Genomic DNA, 19,667 nt, shown 5'->3' on the forward strand with positions numbered 1-19,667 from the left:
GACTTTTGAACTGTAAACTTGCAACTTAATAATTCCCTGTTATAAAAGCCAACCCATTTCTGGTATATTGTATTGCAGCAACATTGGCAAACTAAAATGCCCACCCTATGCAAACTCTGGAACAAACTTACCCTTTCCACAGACATGGGTGAATATGTTCTCCTGGCCTGAGTTTCCTTGGCTCCAGGCCTCAGTTTCCATGGTTCTGCCTTTGAAATAATTTTTCCTTTATCTGCCCCTTTTATGCTCCTTTTAGACCAGACTGGCCGTGGTTCTGTTTATACATATCTTGCAGCAAACTTGTCAGTTTTGCATGCAACATACTGGGGGTTCTCAACCATCAGACAATAGGTCTTTCCACAAATCCTTTCTAGATAACTCTGTTTTCAATCTTAACCTGTCCTGAAATGGCTGACTAGTTCCATGTTTGGCTAAAACCTCACACAGGACACTATTCTCTTCAGACTCAGTATCCAAAAGCTCAGAACTTTCCAACCCATCAATTTCTGGTTTCTTTGTACCCGGGGGTTCAGTTCTCAGCTATCCCTCCCCTCTTGCATTTTACTGTAAGCTGCAAGGAAAAGCCAGTCTGCATTTTCCACATTTAATTTGGAAATCTCTTCAGCTAAATATTCCAGCTCATCACTCTCATATTCTCCTTCCATCTGACATCAGGATTCAATTTTGCCAAATTCTCTGCCACTTTAAAACAAGGGTTGCCTTTCTTCCAGCTGGCACTCATCATTTCTGTCTAAGTCCTTGTTGGAAGTACATTTAGAGTCCATATTTCTACCAACATGCTCTTCAAAACAATCTAGGTCTTTTCTATCAAGCATCTCACAACTCATCCAGAATCTTCCCCTTACCCATTTATAAACCTGTTCCAGCATTTTTAGCATTTTGCATCTCACAGCACCCCACTCTTCTGGTACCAAAATTTGATTTGGTTTGTAAAAGCTGCCAGAATGCAATATACCAGAAATGGGTTGGCTTTTCCAATGGGGATTTATTAGTTTAAAAATTTACAGTTTTAAGGCCATGAAAATGTCCAAATTGAGGTATCAAGAGGAAAATACCTTCTCTGAGGAAAGGCTGTTGGCATCCAAGTTTCCTCTGCACCATGGGAAGGCACATGGCCAGCATCTGCTGATCCTTTGCTTCCGGGTTCTGTTGCTCTCAGCTTCTGATTCCACTGGCTTTCTCTCTAAGCATTCTGTGGGTCCTCTCTTAGCATCTCTGTGCATTTCTCTCTAAACTCTCTCTCATTAGGTGTTTCTGCCTTTTATCCTTTCATAAATGGCTCCAGTAAAGGATTAAGACTCATCTTGAATTGAGTGGTTCACATCCCAGTTGAAACAGCCTAACTAAAATCTCCCATGCATGATAGGTCTGTACCCACAAGAATTGGATTAAAAGGACATGCTTTTTCTGGAGTACATAACAGCTTCAAACTAGCACAATATCTGTAGGAATCAGACAACTTCCTTTGGTTTCTTGAGTAGTATGATAAGCAACAAATGAAATCAGATCAGGAAATGAGAGTAAAAGAAACTTCTCATGTTGAAAGTAGAGAGGTAAACAGAAAGAACTACCTCCTGATTCTGTTAAAAAGAGATTTCATTTATTTTGGGTATGCTCATATTTTCTGTATATCCCTTATATTTACATTGCAGTATGTTTTATTGTAATTGTAATAGCAAAATGTAAAATATTATTATAAATATACTTTCTTTGAGGGTATAAAACAGTAAGCTGATTTAGTTATATTATAATAAATCCTGGAGCTATAAGTAAGAGGAATATTTTGTAACTCAGTTGGTGATTCAATACATTAGACACAATTTAGTTCCTGTAGAATTCATAGCCTATTTTTATTACATTGGTTATATCTTTCTCTTTCTAAATTAAGACTGTTACTTCTACTTTTTTCTCTTTTCTGCAAGCCCAGTTACTTTTTAAATGACCTAAGTCACTTTTTTCTCACTATTCCCCCAAAACTCCCAAAATTTAGTGCTGTTTTAACTGTTCTGTCATTTCGTTGAGGACTGGGTAAGAATATCACACTTCCTGCAACACAAAGAACCTAAACTGCTGTTTATTTGGAAACACTGCAAAGCTCCAATTTTCTATTTTGTTTCTGTAGTCTATAAATGTCATTTCTAGGTTTGCGCTCTGACATGTAACACTTTGAAAATGATTAAAACACACATTAACGTTAGGAAGATTTTTCAGAGAGTCTTGGATTTTCAGCTTGGCAGAGCAGTTCAGAGTATAAATGCAGCAAACTATTTTAGAGATATTCTAAAATGTTGATTGTATATTCATCAAGTGTGTTTGTAAAACCAGAAAACGCAGGCTTTATTCTCAGGAATGTCACAGTTTTATGAGGCTTCTAAATTCCTGTCTTTTTGTTACATTTACCTTAAACACCCCAGTCTTGTAACAGTGCAACTCTCTTCCTCTTCTTGGAACCCTATATGTGAGCTGAACGCCGTTAGAGAATTCCACTGGGCTGGAATTAGAGTGGATTAGAGTCTCTACAATGTTGGAATTTCAATTGCTAGTGATATTTGATAGTCAGCGTCCCTGATTAATGGACTTTCCCGTTCTCCATGTCAACATATGATACAAGAATTATGGTCCCGTTTTTTTCTTCTGCCATGTGAAAATGTTCTTGATTACTTGCCCTGAGTGGGATTATGTGGCCTGAGAATCTAGTCCTGGTTCCCAAATGTCTGTACATCTGTATCAGCCGCTTGAAAATATTATACTCTTACCCAGTCCTACTGCAGCAACGTCAGCGGAGAAGCCTGAGAAGCCATGTTTTTGCATGTCCAGTCTTGCTGCAGGCCTTAGACAAATGTTTGTATCTGAGGTTCTCATTTTCTGAGTGAACTTAACAGTACTCAGTTAAAGTTTGGTCCTAGCTTAAGGCATTGCCATAAAAATTCATGAGAAACTGAGTGTAAGGGTGTACCTGGGTATGTCCCATTTACTTTTGGAAAGTAAAACAGGTTGGTCTTCTTATATGTAGGTTTGACTTTCATATTTGAAGAATGAGTATAAAAGCTTGTCCTACTTTCCAATCCCACCCCAAAGTCATGGAAGTTCCGATTTCAAGTTCTGAATTATAGGCTAAACTTAAAAAAGAATAATTTATGAAAAAAGGGTATTCTTAAAATATGATTTTTTGTGTGTGTGCATGCAAACTGAGTATTAATTGGTTCTAATGTTGAAACAGGATCTTTAGTCGTATAAGACAATAGGAGCCACTGTGTGCTAGAACCCGGTCAGGCCTGACGCTGTCTTACTTTGGCTTCTCGTCTTGATCCCTGTAGGATTCCTGTTTTTCTTAATGGACAGTAAACCGTCCTCTACACTGAATTCATCTCTCCTCTGAACCGCCAAAAGAACCCAAATATTTTCATAGCTAACTAACCACCAAACCAGTGCTTATTATGGATTCCAAGAAATTCTAATTGTTATTTTTGTAGCCCACAGCATCATTAATTAGAAGTGCTTTAATTTTAGGTAAATAATGATAAAGCTTCCTACCAGCATGCGTAATAATAGGTGATTATATATGAGAAAAGCGTTGACTGTAAAGCCTGAACCACGAGGAACGAAAGACTTGTAGGTTTTGTGCTTCTAGTAGATACTCATATAATTATTCTCCTGTTGTTGTCAACACCACATTTACAATCTGGAATTTATATTTACACTGCATATTTCCTTATTAGCAAGAAAAATTTCAGCACGAGTTCTGATAAGCTACAGATATGAAAATAAATATGAAATAATGAAGTTATTTTCATATCTTCATATTATGCATCAAAAAGTATGTATTATGCATCAAAAAGTATGTATTATAAAAGATTTTATTACAGTTTTATTGTTGTGTACACGGAGTAAATCAAGAAGTGGAGACAGTTTATCCAGGTTACCTAAACTGTTAATATTTGAACAGCGCCGTAAAAGAAGATTTTGTATTACTTGGTCCTCTTCTTAATGTGGTGGCTTAGATGTTATTTCTAAATCCCGTTATACAGAGAGAAAAACCGTATTGTGCACACAGGTGCTCCACCTGGCAGAAGTTCCACGTTTTTATTTTTATATGTAGGATTTGAAATACATTGTTTGAACAAAAAGACTGAGGCAAAAAAATACTTGAAAACCACTGTACTACACCATTCTCGTATCTATAAACACATGGTTAGTTTCTCTGAGTAGTATCGTTTCTATTTTCCCTAGGAAGTAGTTTATTATAATATGCTGTAAAGGCAAAGTTTCTAAAATGCAGTTAGCTTTTAAAATGTTCTTTAGTGTTTAAAAGCATTTTTTGAAACAAATTTTTACTGCTCACATTTACATTGCTTTAAATCAAATAAAAGTAAAAATGAATTCATCTTAGTTCAAAAGCTTCTAAAATAAATTTATCTTAGGGGGGTAATAAGGTTCCCATGTTTGTAAATAGTCAATAATGAAGATCGTAGTGCACGGAAATTGTGTATGTCTAGTGGCAAGACAGACTTGCCATGCTTTACAGTCTTAAGAATAGGCAATATTTTGTAAATTCAAACAGTATAGATTTATTGTAAGTAAAAATGAATTAATGGATAATGTATTCACTTGGTTATATTTAGGCATACATACCTTGTATGAAAATATGTGTGTTTTAAGATATCATTTTAATTATCCGGTAATAACTATTAAAGTGATAATGCAATATTGTGAATTGGTGCTGAAATTTTGCATGTAAATGATATAACAGCATTTGTTGGGTTGAAGGGTAAGCTGGGAGTCAGTTCAAGGTGAGAGAAGCCTACTCCACACTAAAACTACTCATGTTTCATTAAGGAAGAATGGTTCAGTTACTTTTCTTTGAATTGGATGTCCCTTCTCTGAGCAATCTTAATCAACTAATGTGCTTTGAGAACTTTCATCTAGAGTGCCATCTTGTGTTGACATTTTGAACTTCTCAAATAAAATGTGACTAAACAAGGAAGAAGTGGGATTAAGAGTCTACAAAAACTAGTTTGCTAATGTTTATCTCAAAATTAAATTGATCCGCCCCTCAATGCTCTCATGAACTTTGAAATGAAAGATAGAGAATGTTTATTAAACATATTCACTAACATTTATTTAGTACAGTGATAGTATGGCATGTAAATTAATCTCAGCATTACTGCCTCTTGTTGCTATGTTAAAAAGAAGGAAAAAGAAAATTATTTTTATGAGAATGTAATGTGTACTTTTACTTTTTTTTTCAGTATCAAGGCAAAAAGGTTTTTCTTTCCAAAAAGTAGGTTCTGTAGTATATCTGATTTCCTTCCTCAAACATTTATAGTAACAAGATATTCCTAAACGTCAGCTTTACACATTGGAGTATAGCAAAAAGGGTCTCTTTTCCAACAGAGAAAAAGAAATCAAGAAAGAAAAGAAGCATCCGTAAAGAAAACTCAGTTATTGCTTCATCATAAGTAATACAAACATACTATTTAAAGTAACGGGTAAAATTAGCCAATTTGTGTGATTTGGAGATTTAGAGATTTGAATATAAACAGGTGTGCGAGGCTATGTGAAACTAAAATGTAGAAGAAAGCATTAGAGAAAGCATGGAAGTTTTGCTTATTTTTTACTGAAATAGGGAATAAGGAGGTCTGGATAAATTGCTAAAAATCTTATTTAAGGTATTGCTTAAATATCTTAAGTCTTTGAAATTTTTCCTACATGAAAATTTTTAAAAATTAACGTTCCAGCTTGGGATTTTCTTTCCTTTATTTCCATTTTCTTTAATTTCTTTATTTCCATTATTTACAGCAGAAATTTGGTACCAAAAAGATAGTTCCTATTCCCTGGTGTGTGTGTGTGTGTGTGTGTGTGTGTGTGTGTGTGTGCACGTACATATTTGGATGATAACAAAGCATAGTCATTTGTCAAATTCAAATAAAAGCCATTCATTACTCTAAATTACATGAAATTAGCCTTATCCTTTTATTTGGCTTTGAGATTGATGGGTTTTAGTCGTAAAGATGTGTATGGTTATTTGACAGGACTGTTAACTTAAAATAATGAAACTTCGGTGTCACTGTTTATGTCCTCAGTGAACTTTGGGTAGCTGGCACCAGCATAAATTCCTAGGGCCTTTACGGTTTCCAAGATTTTTCTTCTTCCTGGATTTGAGTTTGTATATGACTCAGTCTGCTTTAAATTAGGCAATGCATATAAAGTGATCAGTATAGTGTTTGACAGTAGCACAAAAAAGCAGTAAATGTTTGCCATTATCATTTCAGACCATTCAATGCTTTAGGACCCAGAAAATGAAAAAAAAAGAAATAATCCAATCTTAGTGGGGAAACTGAGGGTGAAACCTGTATGCACATTAATACACACAAAATATGGGAGAACATTAGGCATAGAACAAACACTCAAGTAAAATGAAAAATAGTAGAAATTGAGCAGCTTTCTGTAAGTATATCCACACATCTATAGCAATGGGTATAGCTTAAGTTTGGATGAAGAATCTCCTCCCACAGTTGTTTTTACTGTTTCTGAGATAGAATCGCACTGCACTTCTAAGACTGACAAAGGAACTATATCTATCCATTCTTCTAAAGTTCTTTTTGAGGAAATTCAGCCAGAAATCTTTGTGGTTGGTCAGGCTTTATATCCTAAAGCCACCCATATGGCCCCATTCTGAACCCATTAGGATGGGGTCTCTGCTTTCCCACCTGGTTAAACTTTAGAGGAGCCATGCTCCAAGACAAGTGAGCACAGGAGTGGTGGCACTAACAAATGCCTTCTGCCTGCACTGGAGCAGCACCACGGATTGCATCCTGTAAGGCTTCATCAGCTACCTAATGCACTGTAACTCGGGAGATAAGATATATCAAACAGATGACACTAGATTAGATTTGAAAGATGAGCGCTCTCCCAGAGCGATTGCGGTGTGTATTTCAGTGCTGTTGACTTCAGGAGGTTATTGAAGTCAAAAGTCTTTGCAACAGAACCAATCTTTCAAAAACTGATAGCAGGAACAGAGTCATAATTATTTCTTCCAAAGGAGTTACCTAGGAGAAAGTGCAATTCCTTCTAATATATTTTTGTACAGCTTTTATGTTTAATCGCATTTTGTGCCGTGTCACCAGATTGGGTATTTGCCTATTTTTATACATCTCATGTGCAAATTATGCATTAAACAGGAGAGGTGGATTTTCCTATTTAATGGTACTTTCATCTACTGCTAAATCATTCGGAGTGCAAATGCATAAAACTAACTGAAACGGATAATTTATTTTTGTATTTGTGATTCTATTAGTGAGAGACTCTTTACAAGTTGTTATTTACATTACCTACAAAATTCAACTTTTATTAAAGTGGCATGATATTTTTTAACATTTGAAAATTTTGCATCTTCTGTTTACAATGTGGAGCGTCATAAATTTAATTTAAGAATTGGGAGATGGGGAAAAAAAGTGCTGTTATTGATTCCCTCCCTTTTTTTGTAGCCTACTGTGTGTGAACGAGAGCTGTGTGTATTTGCTTTCCAAACTCTGGGAGTAATGAATGAAGCTGCTGATGAAATAGCAACTGGCGCTCAGGTAGTAACACATAATACTAATTATTTTCTCATTTTGATTTGAAGAATTCGTTCCAAACCATTGATTATCTTCATTCTGCTATTCTTTTGGGCAACTTTTTGACAGTCTGCCATTTAGTTAAAAGACAAACAAGCGTTTGATAATTTTTAGATAAAAATTAAATATTGCTCTCCTTATCTTATGTGTGTATTGCCATTTGGCAGTTGCTTAGGGGGGAAATTAAGCCAAATTTCTATTGTTTGAAAAATAATTGTGAATCTTTCTTATATGATGAAATTGAGTTTAGAAATCCTTGCACACATACTTTATGGAAAAATTTATTTTTTAAGTTGTAATAGCTTAAAATGGAAGCCAATTTCTTTTTGACACTTAGGTGAAGAGATAATGGGCAGAATACCCAATAAGAAGAGAACATTCGATGTTTATAATATGAAAGAAAAATAGAGAAGCAAACAAGTTAGATGTAGAGAAACATTTTTTGGAAAGGAAAAAAATGGCACGATGGCAAAATTTATTATTTCATACAATTTCCATGTACTATTTTTACAAATACAACTTCAGTTAACTTTTTTCATTTATGGAACTTGAGTAAATTGCAATTCATCTATAAGAATGAATCAGAGAAAATGTTAAAGAAAATTCTGCCAAAGAATGCTAATTAAGGGAGATTAGACCAACCATATATAAAACGTATTGTGTATCTCCATAATATTTTAACAAACATACATTACTGACAAAATAATAGGATGCAGGTGAATGACAGATTATCCCCTGGATGGATCAAATTATTAATAAACTTAATCTATGATAAAGAAGGCATCACATAGATTCTTCTTTAAAAAAAAAGAATTCTTTAGTAAATGAGGTTGCAACAAATGACCTGCCACTAGCAGGGGAAAATCACTTTAGCTCTTTACCTTAGACTGTTTGCAAAAACAAATTCCAAGTGATTAGAGGAAAAGTTTTTTCACTTCATATAAAAACAAAAGGAGAGTAAAATAGAGCATGCACAACCTGATGTAGTGATAAATGTACACAGTTATAAGAAAACATAAAGGAAAATATCAACAGATTTGGATCTATACGTGCTTTACATTTTTTACTTGGAAAAATAGCTATCGAGAAGTTTGTTCTGCAACAAACATGATTATATAGAAAGTGCAACCGACGTCGGTAATCCATCGACAAGTATTGAATGCCTACTTTATAACAGGTTTATACTAGATGAAGGTACAATGGTTAAACAATGCAGATAGCCCCTGGCCCCACAGATTTACATATCTACTGAGCTCTTTATTTCACTGATTAAACTTTGGTGCATCTATTTGAAGGAATATTAAGGACAATATTTGTGATAGAGTGAATTATAAGTGAAAAATAATAATAAATAAAACAGAAGATTCATCACATGTGATTGATGGGGGGGGATAGATGATTCCAAACTTAAAATATTTCTAAAATACTGCATAGTACTGTCCCAACACCCAACATGGAATTGTTTTAGAATAAAGGCTCTGAGGAACCCTAAAACTAAGAGAATGGCTTACAGGTCTCAAAAGTATTTGAACATGGAGGATATTTTCTTTTGTTCTTATTTTTTTAATGTGAAATTTATTTTTCATCCCCTGGAACTAATTTTTGCTCAAAATAACACAAATAAAAAATGCTATAATATATGCCCGTATTTATAGCTTGATAAAAATAATTAAATATTTACACATGTATGGTGTTTGTATGTATATAGAAAAGTAAATGTATGGATGCATGTATGTTAAAATTCTTCATATATATGTGCATATGTGTGTATGTATATGTATATATATGTTAAAATTTCTTCAAGGAGTATACTTCGTATTTGTGCACTTTAGTAGATAGAAATAATCACTCAAAAATTTTTTATTAAAAAAACATTAATGCCCACAAAGAAGATATTTATTAGAAAAGAAATGAACACCCCACTAACAGCACGTTATATTGAGAGTAGAGTACTAAGTACCTTTTTCCTTATAGATACATCTCCAAAAATAATAATGCTTCTTAAACAGAAATTAATTTTGGAATGTATTATGCTAATTACAAGGCACAAGTACTTAATCAGGGCAATTTAGTGACTCTCCTCCAATGGAGAATTATTTATTTCAACTTTACTCTTTTAAGCAAGTGCCCATATATTTTGATTATAATTTTCAAGACGACATGGAAGCTAATTTTTCTGCTGGAGAAAAAGAAACTGTGCCCCAGCAGTGCCATTGCATTTGTTCTCTTGTGTGTTTGAAGTGGTGCTCTGAGGAGCTCCGGAGGTTGGAGTCTCGAAGGGACACTCCAGAAGGCTGGTGTGGGATGAGAGTGTTTTGTGAAATGAGCAGCTAGGATTCCCTGGTCCATTCCTCAATCCTGTTTCAATCAGAACCATTCCATAAGATTTTCTTTTAAAAAAGGAGTCCTTATTGCAATGCCTGTAGACCATTAGTCTAAAATTCTAAATCTGCCTTTTTTCAGAGTACATTATGTATTTGTAAGCTACTCACTCATTCTTAACTCAGTTGGACTTGCGATAATTTAAAAAACAATATCTGAATTTCCTCATTTGCAAGATCTTGGCGGTCTTTCGTCCCTAATGGAGGGGTTTGCCCTATCCGTTGAATTGTAATGTCCCAGAGAGGCACATGTTAATATAAACTTGAAAGCCTTATATCCTCATTCATCAAATGGTGTGAGCCCCACCGCTTGATATAATATTTCTTTACATTTCTATCCTAAGTATCTTAGCCAACCTCCAACCTCCAAATTGCCTCTCTAATTATATTATTCCATCTAAGAAGACAGCTATTACTTGTGGCTTGCTGGCTATATTACTTACCGTACAGAATCTTTCATTTTAAATGCCAGAGGTGGAGACATGTGTGATTTGATGTCAAAGAAACCATAGTTATATGTTGTCTTTTATTTTTTCAAGTAGATTTTTTAGTCCTTGAAGTATTCAGAAAAATTAGGATTGAAAATCAGATTTAAATCCAATGGTAGTATATAAACTTGTCTTCATTCAAAAATTCTAAATGCTAGTTTCTGTAACATAAAATCTCTGGAACATAAAATCACAGTGACTTAACACACAACTGTCAAGTTAGAATGTGTGATAATATCCCTTCTGGATGGTGGTTAAGAAAACTGGACTTCTTGCATCTTGTAGCTTTGCTGTCTCTGACACATGGGGAGAGAGAAAGTGGAGAAGATACACTACTTTCTTAATCAGGTTGGCCTCTTTCTATGCAAATTGTATTGGTTAAAACTGGTCATATGGCCTTACTTAGTCAAAGGGGGCAGAAATGTAGCTGCTTGTTGAGCAGTTGCTCCCTGACAATAGCTCTTTTCCCTGGCAGGGGAGAATATGAAACTTGGGTGGGCAGTACGTAATTTTGCCATAATAGTTACATTATTTGAAGTAAGGCTAGGAAATATATTAACAGAAATATTCTGCTAATTTAAGTTTTTATCCCCACATCCACCATTGCATTATCTTATAATAAATCCACTAGTGAAAATACTGGCCAGAAATGCATGTGCTTTGATAAAACTTTAATTGCCTACTATCACTTGATTTTTAAATATTTTTGTAAGATTGTACCAATTACTCAACCACCATCACCACCACCACTTCTGCTCAAGGCTTCCGGAAAGGCGCTTTTATCTTAAACTGATTCTTTCTCAGGGATTTTCGGTTTGGTTTTACTTTCATGTAGACCAGCTATTGCTGAACACAGTGTCCCTGGTTTAAGGAGCGTCTCTCTAGGGTAGAAGGAACGTGAGGGAAGGAGAGAATGAAAAATAGGGGTTTATTACGTCTACTGCTTAAAATTCAACTCTATATACATACAAATACATGTATTCGATGGAATAGTGTGTAAAAATATATTAGCCATTTCTGTTCTAGTGTTTTCCCAAGAGGGAGTCTTAGCGGTATGTGTGTCTTATGTACTTTGGGGCATGTTATTTATAGACTTACACCAAGTGGCTTGAGTGTTGCTAATTATTGGAGGTCACTGGTAATTCCAGAAGCTGTGATTGGATGGTGTATTTCATGAGTACACACACAACCAGTGACCTTTCCTGTCCTTAGGTCACAGTGCCCCTCTCATAAAAGCAGGTAAATCAAAAATTGTCCCACTTTTGATTTTTAAAATGTCTTTGTAAAAACTGTCAAAACAGCTTCCCCTTTAAAGATTGAATCTTGTTTCCTTATTAAATCCCTTGTGTTCACATTGTAAATATGTCGACTCTAGCGAGCTCCCTCTAGTATTTCTAAGCATTTAGACATTATCAGTTTTCTTGATCCAGTTGCTAGAATATTTGTTTGGGGAACTGGGGAGAGGAACCTGAAACAGTTGCCTCAGGTTATGCTCTTAACTGCTATTGTAGTACTGTATCTGAGTAAATTCTGCAAAGAGACCAAGAGAACAGGAAAACCGTTGTATTTTGTAAATCAGAGGAGAGTAGGTGAAAGTAAGATAATGTCTGGTAGCTTGTAATTCTTGAGGCACTCTTAATGCATTTCCTGCAATTGAGGCTTCCTTCACCTGGAATCATCTCCCTCCCTCACTTCTTTCAGGTCTGTGTTGAAATCCCACCACCTCAGAGAGGCCTTCCCTGACCACTGTAAATTGTACCCCCTACCACATCAGTTTCTAATGCCTGCTTTATTTTTATAGCGTTTAACACTACCGAAATTCTGTTTAAATATTTATTTCTTTAACTGATCTTTTATTATGTATCATTGCCATTAGAAAGTAAACTCCTGGAGAACAGGGAACTTGTTTGTTATCTTACCATACTGCCTAGAGCAATGCTGGCACATAAAGAGAGATATATTAGGATGTGAGTAAATTGGCATCATGTTAATTATTTTAAATTAATGGTCAAATTGATCTGATGCCTTGAATGACCGATTACAGAGACTGGTAGCAGTTGTGAGACTCTCTTAATGAACTTGTGCTTCGTATGTTTCAAGGGAGAAACAGTGGGAAAGCACTTGATAAAACAGAAAGTACAGTATCTATTTTTGTGTATATTTCCAGGTGGTCGATCTCCTAGTATCCATGTGCAGGTCTGCGTTGGAATCTCCTAGAAAGGTTGTCATTTTTGAGCCATACCCTTCTGTGGTTGACCCTAATGACCCTCAGATGCTGGCCTTCAACCCCAGGGTAAGTCGTTATCCCAACACAGCAATCAAAAGTTTGCTGTAACAACAGTTTAGATTTCAGTCTCATTAGTTTTCCTCTTTTTGTTTAAATCTCTCCTTCATCAACCATAGCCATGGCCTGTCAGGGATTCTGGATTCCATTTAGTAAATATTAGTATTTTCCGACAGACTTGATTGGCTTCCACCTTCTTCAGTCTTTCACTTACCCCCTTGTTTCCCTTCTCCATTTCTCCTTTAAAATCATTTTCAGAGCTTCATCCTCATGAAACTAGACCAAAGAAATCACTTCAGTTTCTAATCTTTACACATCTCATCCTTGTTATGGGTAAGCAAATAGCTATGTTGGATGGGTTTGCAATGTTAGTGGGTTTATTTGAAGTTTACCATATTTGGGGGGAATTCCGACTTAACTAACTAACCACATTTTAAGGACCAACAGGTTTTCCTTTTTGATTGTTCACTTCCTGGTCGCTTGTGCCCCCCCATCCCCCCAGTACACAAACACCTGCACTCAGGTTCTGAATGCAGTAAAAGCTGAATTCATATTTTTGATCAGCCATCATTTATTGGGAAAACAATTTTATAAATATTCACAGAGATTTGCAGAACCTTCTGAAATACCAAAATTTTCTGATTTCGTGAGAGCTAAAATTGCTTTAGTTCATCTTTGAAAGCATTTTATAGAAATGACTATCCAAATGTCCTTAGATACAATTTTCCTTCCTTCATAAGTAGCAAGTGTATATATTTACATTATGTTTAAAAATGAATTATTGGCTGTATATATGATGTAATTTACATACTTGTCCATCATACTCTTGGTAACGATTTTCCAATACAAATAAAGTGAAGCTATAAGATTTAATAAGTGGATTCAGTGCTTTATTCATCATGACTTGATTTTTTTGAATAGTGAAAGCTAGAACTAAGGAGCTCAATATCTTTTTGTGTTTGTTGCTTGTTCCCCAGTTGGCTAACATGATTTACATACTTGTCTTAAGACTGGCATTGTTTTCTCTTTTCTTTCTTTTAACTCAGTTATAAATCCTGTGTTCTTGAGTCATCTTATTGCAGTCTTCCCTTTTATGCACACAAAGCAGTCATTGCTTTCAAATTGACCCGGATGGAAAATTCACGTACGAAAATAGGATTTTTTTTTTTCTCTAATGATTGCAAGTTATTGCTTGCAAAGGCATGTAAATGAATACAGTTTTTTTTTCCCTTTCAAACAGAAGAAGAACTATGATCGAGTAATGAAAGCACTGGACAGCATAACTTCTATTAGAGAAATGACTCAAGTAAGTAAACCGTCTTGTGGTCTTGTACAGTTCAGTTTTGGTTCATGAAATTTGTATTTTAAAAATTCCTGAGTGTATTGACCATGTACTGAAATGTAGATTTTTCTATCATTTAGGATATTGGTATAAAAATTAAGACTGTACTGTACTAGGATGTTTTAATAAAATTACATCAGAGTGTGGGCATGTCGCCACTGAGACTTGGAAAAGAACCGCATAATTTTAATTCTTCTGCTCTTAAACTTGGACTAGAGTCTTGAATACGTGGGGGGATGTCACGGGTTATTTATGGTAAAAGGTTAGTTATAGTACCATCTTCCTAGAATGTCAATTTCAATTGATGGCAGTCATTTTATAACATTATTTTAATGTAAAAATAAAAATAGAAATAGCCCATACAATGCAAATTTTGCATAAATATAACAGAATCTCAAAACAATTTTGAAAGGCTACAGTCTCCCTGACCTGTATGCTTTTGAATATGAGTTCATATTCTTGGCCATTAGGGAGGCTGTGTTAGGAAAGTTTAATTAGTGCAGGTCAGGGTTTATTATGAAGAAGGGCATATCCCTGGGCTCTAGTCCAGCATTGGGAAAATCACATGCTATTGAAATATTGAGGGTTCTCTACTGCCAAAGATTTGGGAAGAAGTTTAAAACTCATCACTGCATGTCTAAATTAATAATCAGAAATTGACAACATCACACATTGTGTGTGTTGCATACGGTGGTGTCAAGGCTGTCACAATCTCAAGAGACTCCGGATCACTTAGCTTTCTTTGGGAAAGAAATGGGGGAAATCTTACAAGCTCACAAGATTCCTTGCCCCTCTTCCTCCCCCATCTCTCTCTCTTCTAACTCCAGAGACCCTCGGTTCTTTGAGGTGAGGTGAGATGACTCACCATCCATCTCCCACCCCTTTTAATCTCCTAGAGAACATCTAGGTTTAGGTCTTAATAAGAAAAACATTTCTACTCTTCTATTCTTTGTTTTTTTTTTTTGGACGGCACTCCCAAAGTGCATTTTCAAGGTCCCGAATTTGATTTTCCTTTCTACTTGCCTCTGTTTGGTTCTATCACACATTCCATTCACTGTTTCAGTTGAAATACTGTCTCAGTCACACGTGAAGTCTTTGACTTTAGTGACTGCTTCTCATTCTCTCTCTCGCTCAAGGTAAAGAGAACATGTGCAAATGGCACAGAATATCTCTAGTACCCAATCTGGGTTTCAAGGTAAAACTTCAATTAACTGATTTATTTTGCTAGTTAATTTATTCATTTATTCAAAAATATTCATCCATTCAATGCACAAATAATATGACACCTCCTATGTGTGAGACAATGGTGAACAAAGTATCCTTTCATTCACTATAGTATTTGTTCAAAAGCCACCATTCCTTCCAGATGTTTTTCTCTGCCCATACTTGATATTTTATCTGGATACTTTTTCAGTAAACAATAAAATGCATTCTCACTTGAAGAAAAAGAACCTATTACAATATCTTATGCACAGCTAAGTAAACATTTTTAGTCATGAAAAAGACTGGTATAGTGTATTTTTACTGTATCCTGTACCCTGATCATTCTTAGATATAAAAATAGCTGCAAACTCTGGCTCTGGGATCAGCCCTCTGCCCAAAACTGCTGCTTTTATTCTGGGTCAGGCATAAGCTATTTTAATAGTAGGGATTGTAGACTTGAGCAGCAACCTGGGAATTTCGAGGCTGAAATTGTGTAACTGACCCATCAACGGTGTGCCCTTGACCTTGGGCGACTTTCTTAATTACTTGATGCCTCAACACCTTCGCTGATGTGGTGGAAATTGTAATTCTGCACCTGACTTTGAGTCTGTGCTTCATAGGTATGTTACCAGATTTCCCTAAACCTCTCCACATAAACTGAATAGTGTCCTATCCTCTTTCTAGTATATACTGCCTCATAGATAGACCTAAATTGTGACAGAGAGACTGCCTTTTGTTCTATGAAAGGGTAATTGGGTAAATTTCATTAAATAGTTTTCAAAGGAGAATTGTTTTATTATTATTATTATTATTATTGCAATTGGTTTTCTCCTGTCAAAATCTACACCTAAGGGTAAATATTGCCCTCAGGTATGAGCATGAGTAATAGCTATCACAAGTTTTGCTTTAATGTTAATTAAAAGTAAAAAAACAGTCATTCCGTGCTAGGGCGATTGCCGCAATTACCCTGACAAGGCTGCGAATTTTCAAGTCTGACTAGCTTAAGTATATACTGTTCTGATTTTCCTTTTGTAAACCAAGAGAAAGGGGAAAGAATGCATTATTAAGAAAAATCAAGAAGTATAATGACTTTTTTTTTTCAGGCACCATATCTGGAAATTAAGAAGCAGATGGATAAACAGGACCCCCTGGCTCATCCCCTACTGCAATGGTATAAAACTTTAGTTTTCCTCTTAATAAAACTGAGCATCGTTTTCTACTACCTGCTTTAAAACAAAAACAAACAAAAAAGCAAATCTTTTTTTTACCAGGCCTGCCTCCTGTAATTCTACAGTTTTTCTATAAGCTTGTAAGACCTGGTGATTTTACAGTTCAGGAGTCCTTAATAACTCTTACTTTAATTATAACTTGTACATTACAAGGGAAAGAAAATGCACTACAAGGCAGTACAATCCATTTGACACTTAACACTAGTAGGCCACTAGTGTTAAGAAGTGTGAGTAACTTGCTGATGTAGTGAAGGCAGTTTTGGTTCATTCGGTTTTCTAGCCAAAACCTCACCCTTTCAACCCTTATTGAAAACAATCTTTCCAAAATGTCTATTTTGTTTATTTTACTCCTTTAACAAGGACAGCATAGGTTTAACTCTTTGATAACTGCAGGTGATGCACTGGCTCAGAGTGAGCCTGGTGAGGGAACATAGCGTTAGTTCAGCATACATCTTACAAGGAGCTGGACTGAGAATAGCAGAAGTGAGTTGAAAACTCCACTGTGTACAATGCTTACTTTAAATAATCTCCCCTCTGATTTCTCATGTGCAAAATGAAGACAATCCTATCTCTTAACATACTTTATAAGGGTTTTATGTACATTTTTCTTTGAAATTACTTTAAACAATCTCAAAGAGTGTGAAATTTGCTACTATTGTTATAGAATAATACAGATGTAAAGATTATTAGAGATTTGGCTTTATTCCATGCTGCAGCCTGGAAATTGCTTTGATCATGTGTAAAAGTGGGCAAAGCAGGCAGCACTTTGCTCCTCCAGATTCTGATGACTTAACTTCTGATTGGTCGGTATTTTATAATACACTGTTGATTTAGTCTAGGAAACCATGACAAGAATTAAGAGCAGGAGCCTTCCTTCTTTGAATCTTTTATGATCTATTAATAAAAATCTGACAAATTAAATAAAATAAAACACAGTTTCTGTTTGAACCTTTAAAATTTCACATCATATAAAATGGAAAGCAAAAATCTCAACTATCTAATATTCCTTTTTTTCTCTGAAGCTAGCCTATCACCTTTTAATTATTTGTGATTGCTTCCTTTAGCTTGTTAGCCACTCTCCTTTTAGGTAGAAGAAAGTCTATCAAAATGTTTTGCAATTTTCCCTAATTATTGTTTTACTGTAAAGCATAGTAAATTAGTTATTTCACACACCTGAATTTATTTTTTCAACTTTCTAAATATGTTGAATAACACTTTGAATATGATTAATTTATATATCAACCCAAAGAGATTATTCTCAGATATTTAATGGAAAATAATCTACATTAAAATTAATTTTTAATCAGACAATGGAGGGAGAAATAAAGGAAGCAGATGTATGACTCAACTTAAAACCTTTTTTAGATTACCATTATCTGAAAGTACAAAGAAATGTTCATTCTGCTTAAATTTGAGACTGTGATGAAGAATTAATATATCTTTGGTCTGTTTCATCAGATTAAAATATCTCTTGTTAAATGAACTCTAAATTGTTTCAGGATTTAGTTATGTGATTAAGTAAGTAAATTATTTATGTACTTTATGTAATTAAATTAATTTATGGTACAATAAAGAAAAATTTCTTCAAATATATTTGTGACTGCTGGTTTATTTTAATTTCAGGGTTATTTCGAGCAATAGGTCACATATTGTGAAACTGCCAGTTAACAGGGTAAGTTGATTTTTTTAAATACATATACCACAAGTTTAAATGGGAAAGATAGTTTATAGTTTAGGGAGAATTGACCCCTGTGGTTCTCGGGCAGCCTCTCCAGGAATTAAAGTAAATTCCAGACTAAGTACTATTCTTCAGTTTGAAATTCTTCAATTTGAAATTGCCATTTGGGTACCCTTGGAAACTTTTCCAAGATACAAAATTCAAATTCAGGCTGCTGCCCTAACCTTTTAAGTAAATAAGAGAGGCAATACGAGATCATTTAGTCATTCCACAAGTGACAGAAAGATTGTTATCTGGATATTGACCAGATGAAAGTTAATGTGATTTTTATCAATGTCAGTTTCAAGTTGAAACATCTCCACTTCTGTTTCTGAGAAGATATTGCCTCCAGATATCTTTCTTATGAGTCTAATAAGCTTTCAGAAAAAAAAAGAAGGAGAAATAGAAGGTAATGGAACTCTGATTTAGTTCTGATCATGGTCTAAGAGCAGTCTCTAAAATCTCAGCTTTTTCATCTAAAATCTCAAAATTGTGAGATCCCAGATATTACCAAGACTACTTTTCTGAGAAGTGGATGAATCTTTTTTAAACAAGGATATTCCTAAGTGAAAGGGAATCAATTAGAAAGTTTTGTCCAGGAACTAATCCAAAAGAATCTGTTTATCTTTTTTCCCCCTGACCAGATGGAAAAACTACATTTGAATATAAACAATTTCCAATTTTATAATATAGGTAAATAAAGCAAATGATAACTTTAGCAGTTTTAAAATCTTGGACTGACTTTTCATATGTGCTTACCAAACCTTCAGAGTATATTCCCAGTTGATAACTAGTGCGTACTTAGGGAATCAATAATAAAATCTTAAAAGAAATGTAATTAAGGAAGCAGATCTGCTTGAAATATGATTATATAGTGTATTCCAAAGCTAAATATAAATCTTTCAATTGTCTGTCCTCCTTTTCCTTTCCCAAAAGCCTTAGGAATTATCCTTTATAATAGCAATTCCATGTGATTTATCATTTATGCAGGATTTTATTTTTAATTTTATGAATTGGCCTGTTAATCTGATTAAGCTAAAATTGCTTTGGTTTAAAATTGGGTAATTATTTAAGCTACTTAAATTTGAAACTGTCATCAGCCTGATATGTCAAATTTGACATATTTTCACTTGTCATTACTTTAATAACAGCAATTGAAGTTTATGCATACTCCACATCAGTTCCTTCTTCTCAGCAGTCCACCAGCCAAAGAATCCAATTTTAGAGCTGCTAAAAAACTCTTTGGAAGCACCTTTGCATTTCAGTGAGTATGGCTTAATGTTCAGTGGAGGATGCCTTCACAATAATCTTCTGGAAATGTGTGGGGAGGAAGACATTCACCTGCAGTAGTTGACTTTTAATTCTGAATAGTCACCTCTAGAATAT

At 34.8% G+C, this 19,667-nt stretch overlaps 1 protein-coding gene across 3 annotated transcripts in view; it reads left to right on the forward strand.

Annotated features, from left to right (window-relative positions):
* The window catches only part of PARP8 (poly(ADP-ribose) polymerase family member 8), a 200,006-nt gene that overhangs the window by 164,389 nt on the left and 15,950 nt on the right, over nt 1–19,667 (forward strand). For all 3 annotated transcript variants that reach the window (XM_077117121.1, XM_077117120.1, XM_077117123.1), the window contains 6 exons: nt 7,509–7,601; nt 12,674–12,799; nt 14,031–14,096; nt 16,439–16,506; nt 18,188–18,236; nt 19,433–19,545. In XM_077117121.1, the coding sequence (XP_076973236.1) occupies nt 7,509–7,601; nt 12,674–12,799; nt 14,031–14,096; nt 16,439–16,506; nt 18,188–18,236; nt 19,433–19,545 (515 nt within the window). The remainder of the gene's footprint in view (nt 1–7,508; nt 7,602–12,673; nt 12,800–14,030; nt 14,097–16,438; nt 16,507–18,187; nt 18,237–19,432; nt 19,546–19,667) is intronic.

This window comes from Tamandua tetradactyla, chromosome 9 (genome assembly GCF_023851605.1).
Source record: "Tamandua tetradactyla isolate mTamTet1 chromosome 9, mTamTet1.pri, whole genome shotgun sequence".
NCBI classification, from domain to species: Eukaryota; Metazoa; Chordata; class Mammalia; order Pilosa; family Myrmecophagidae; genus Tamandua; species Tamandua tetradactyla.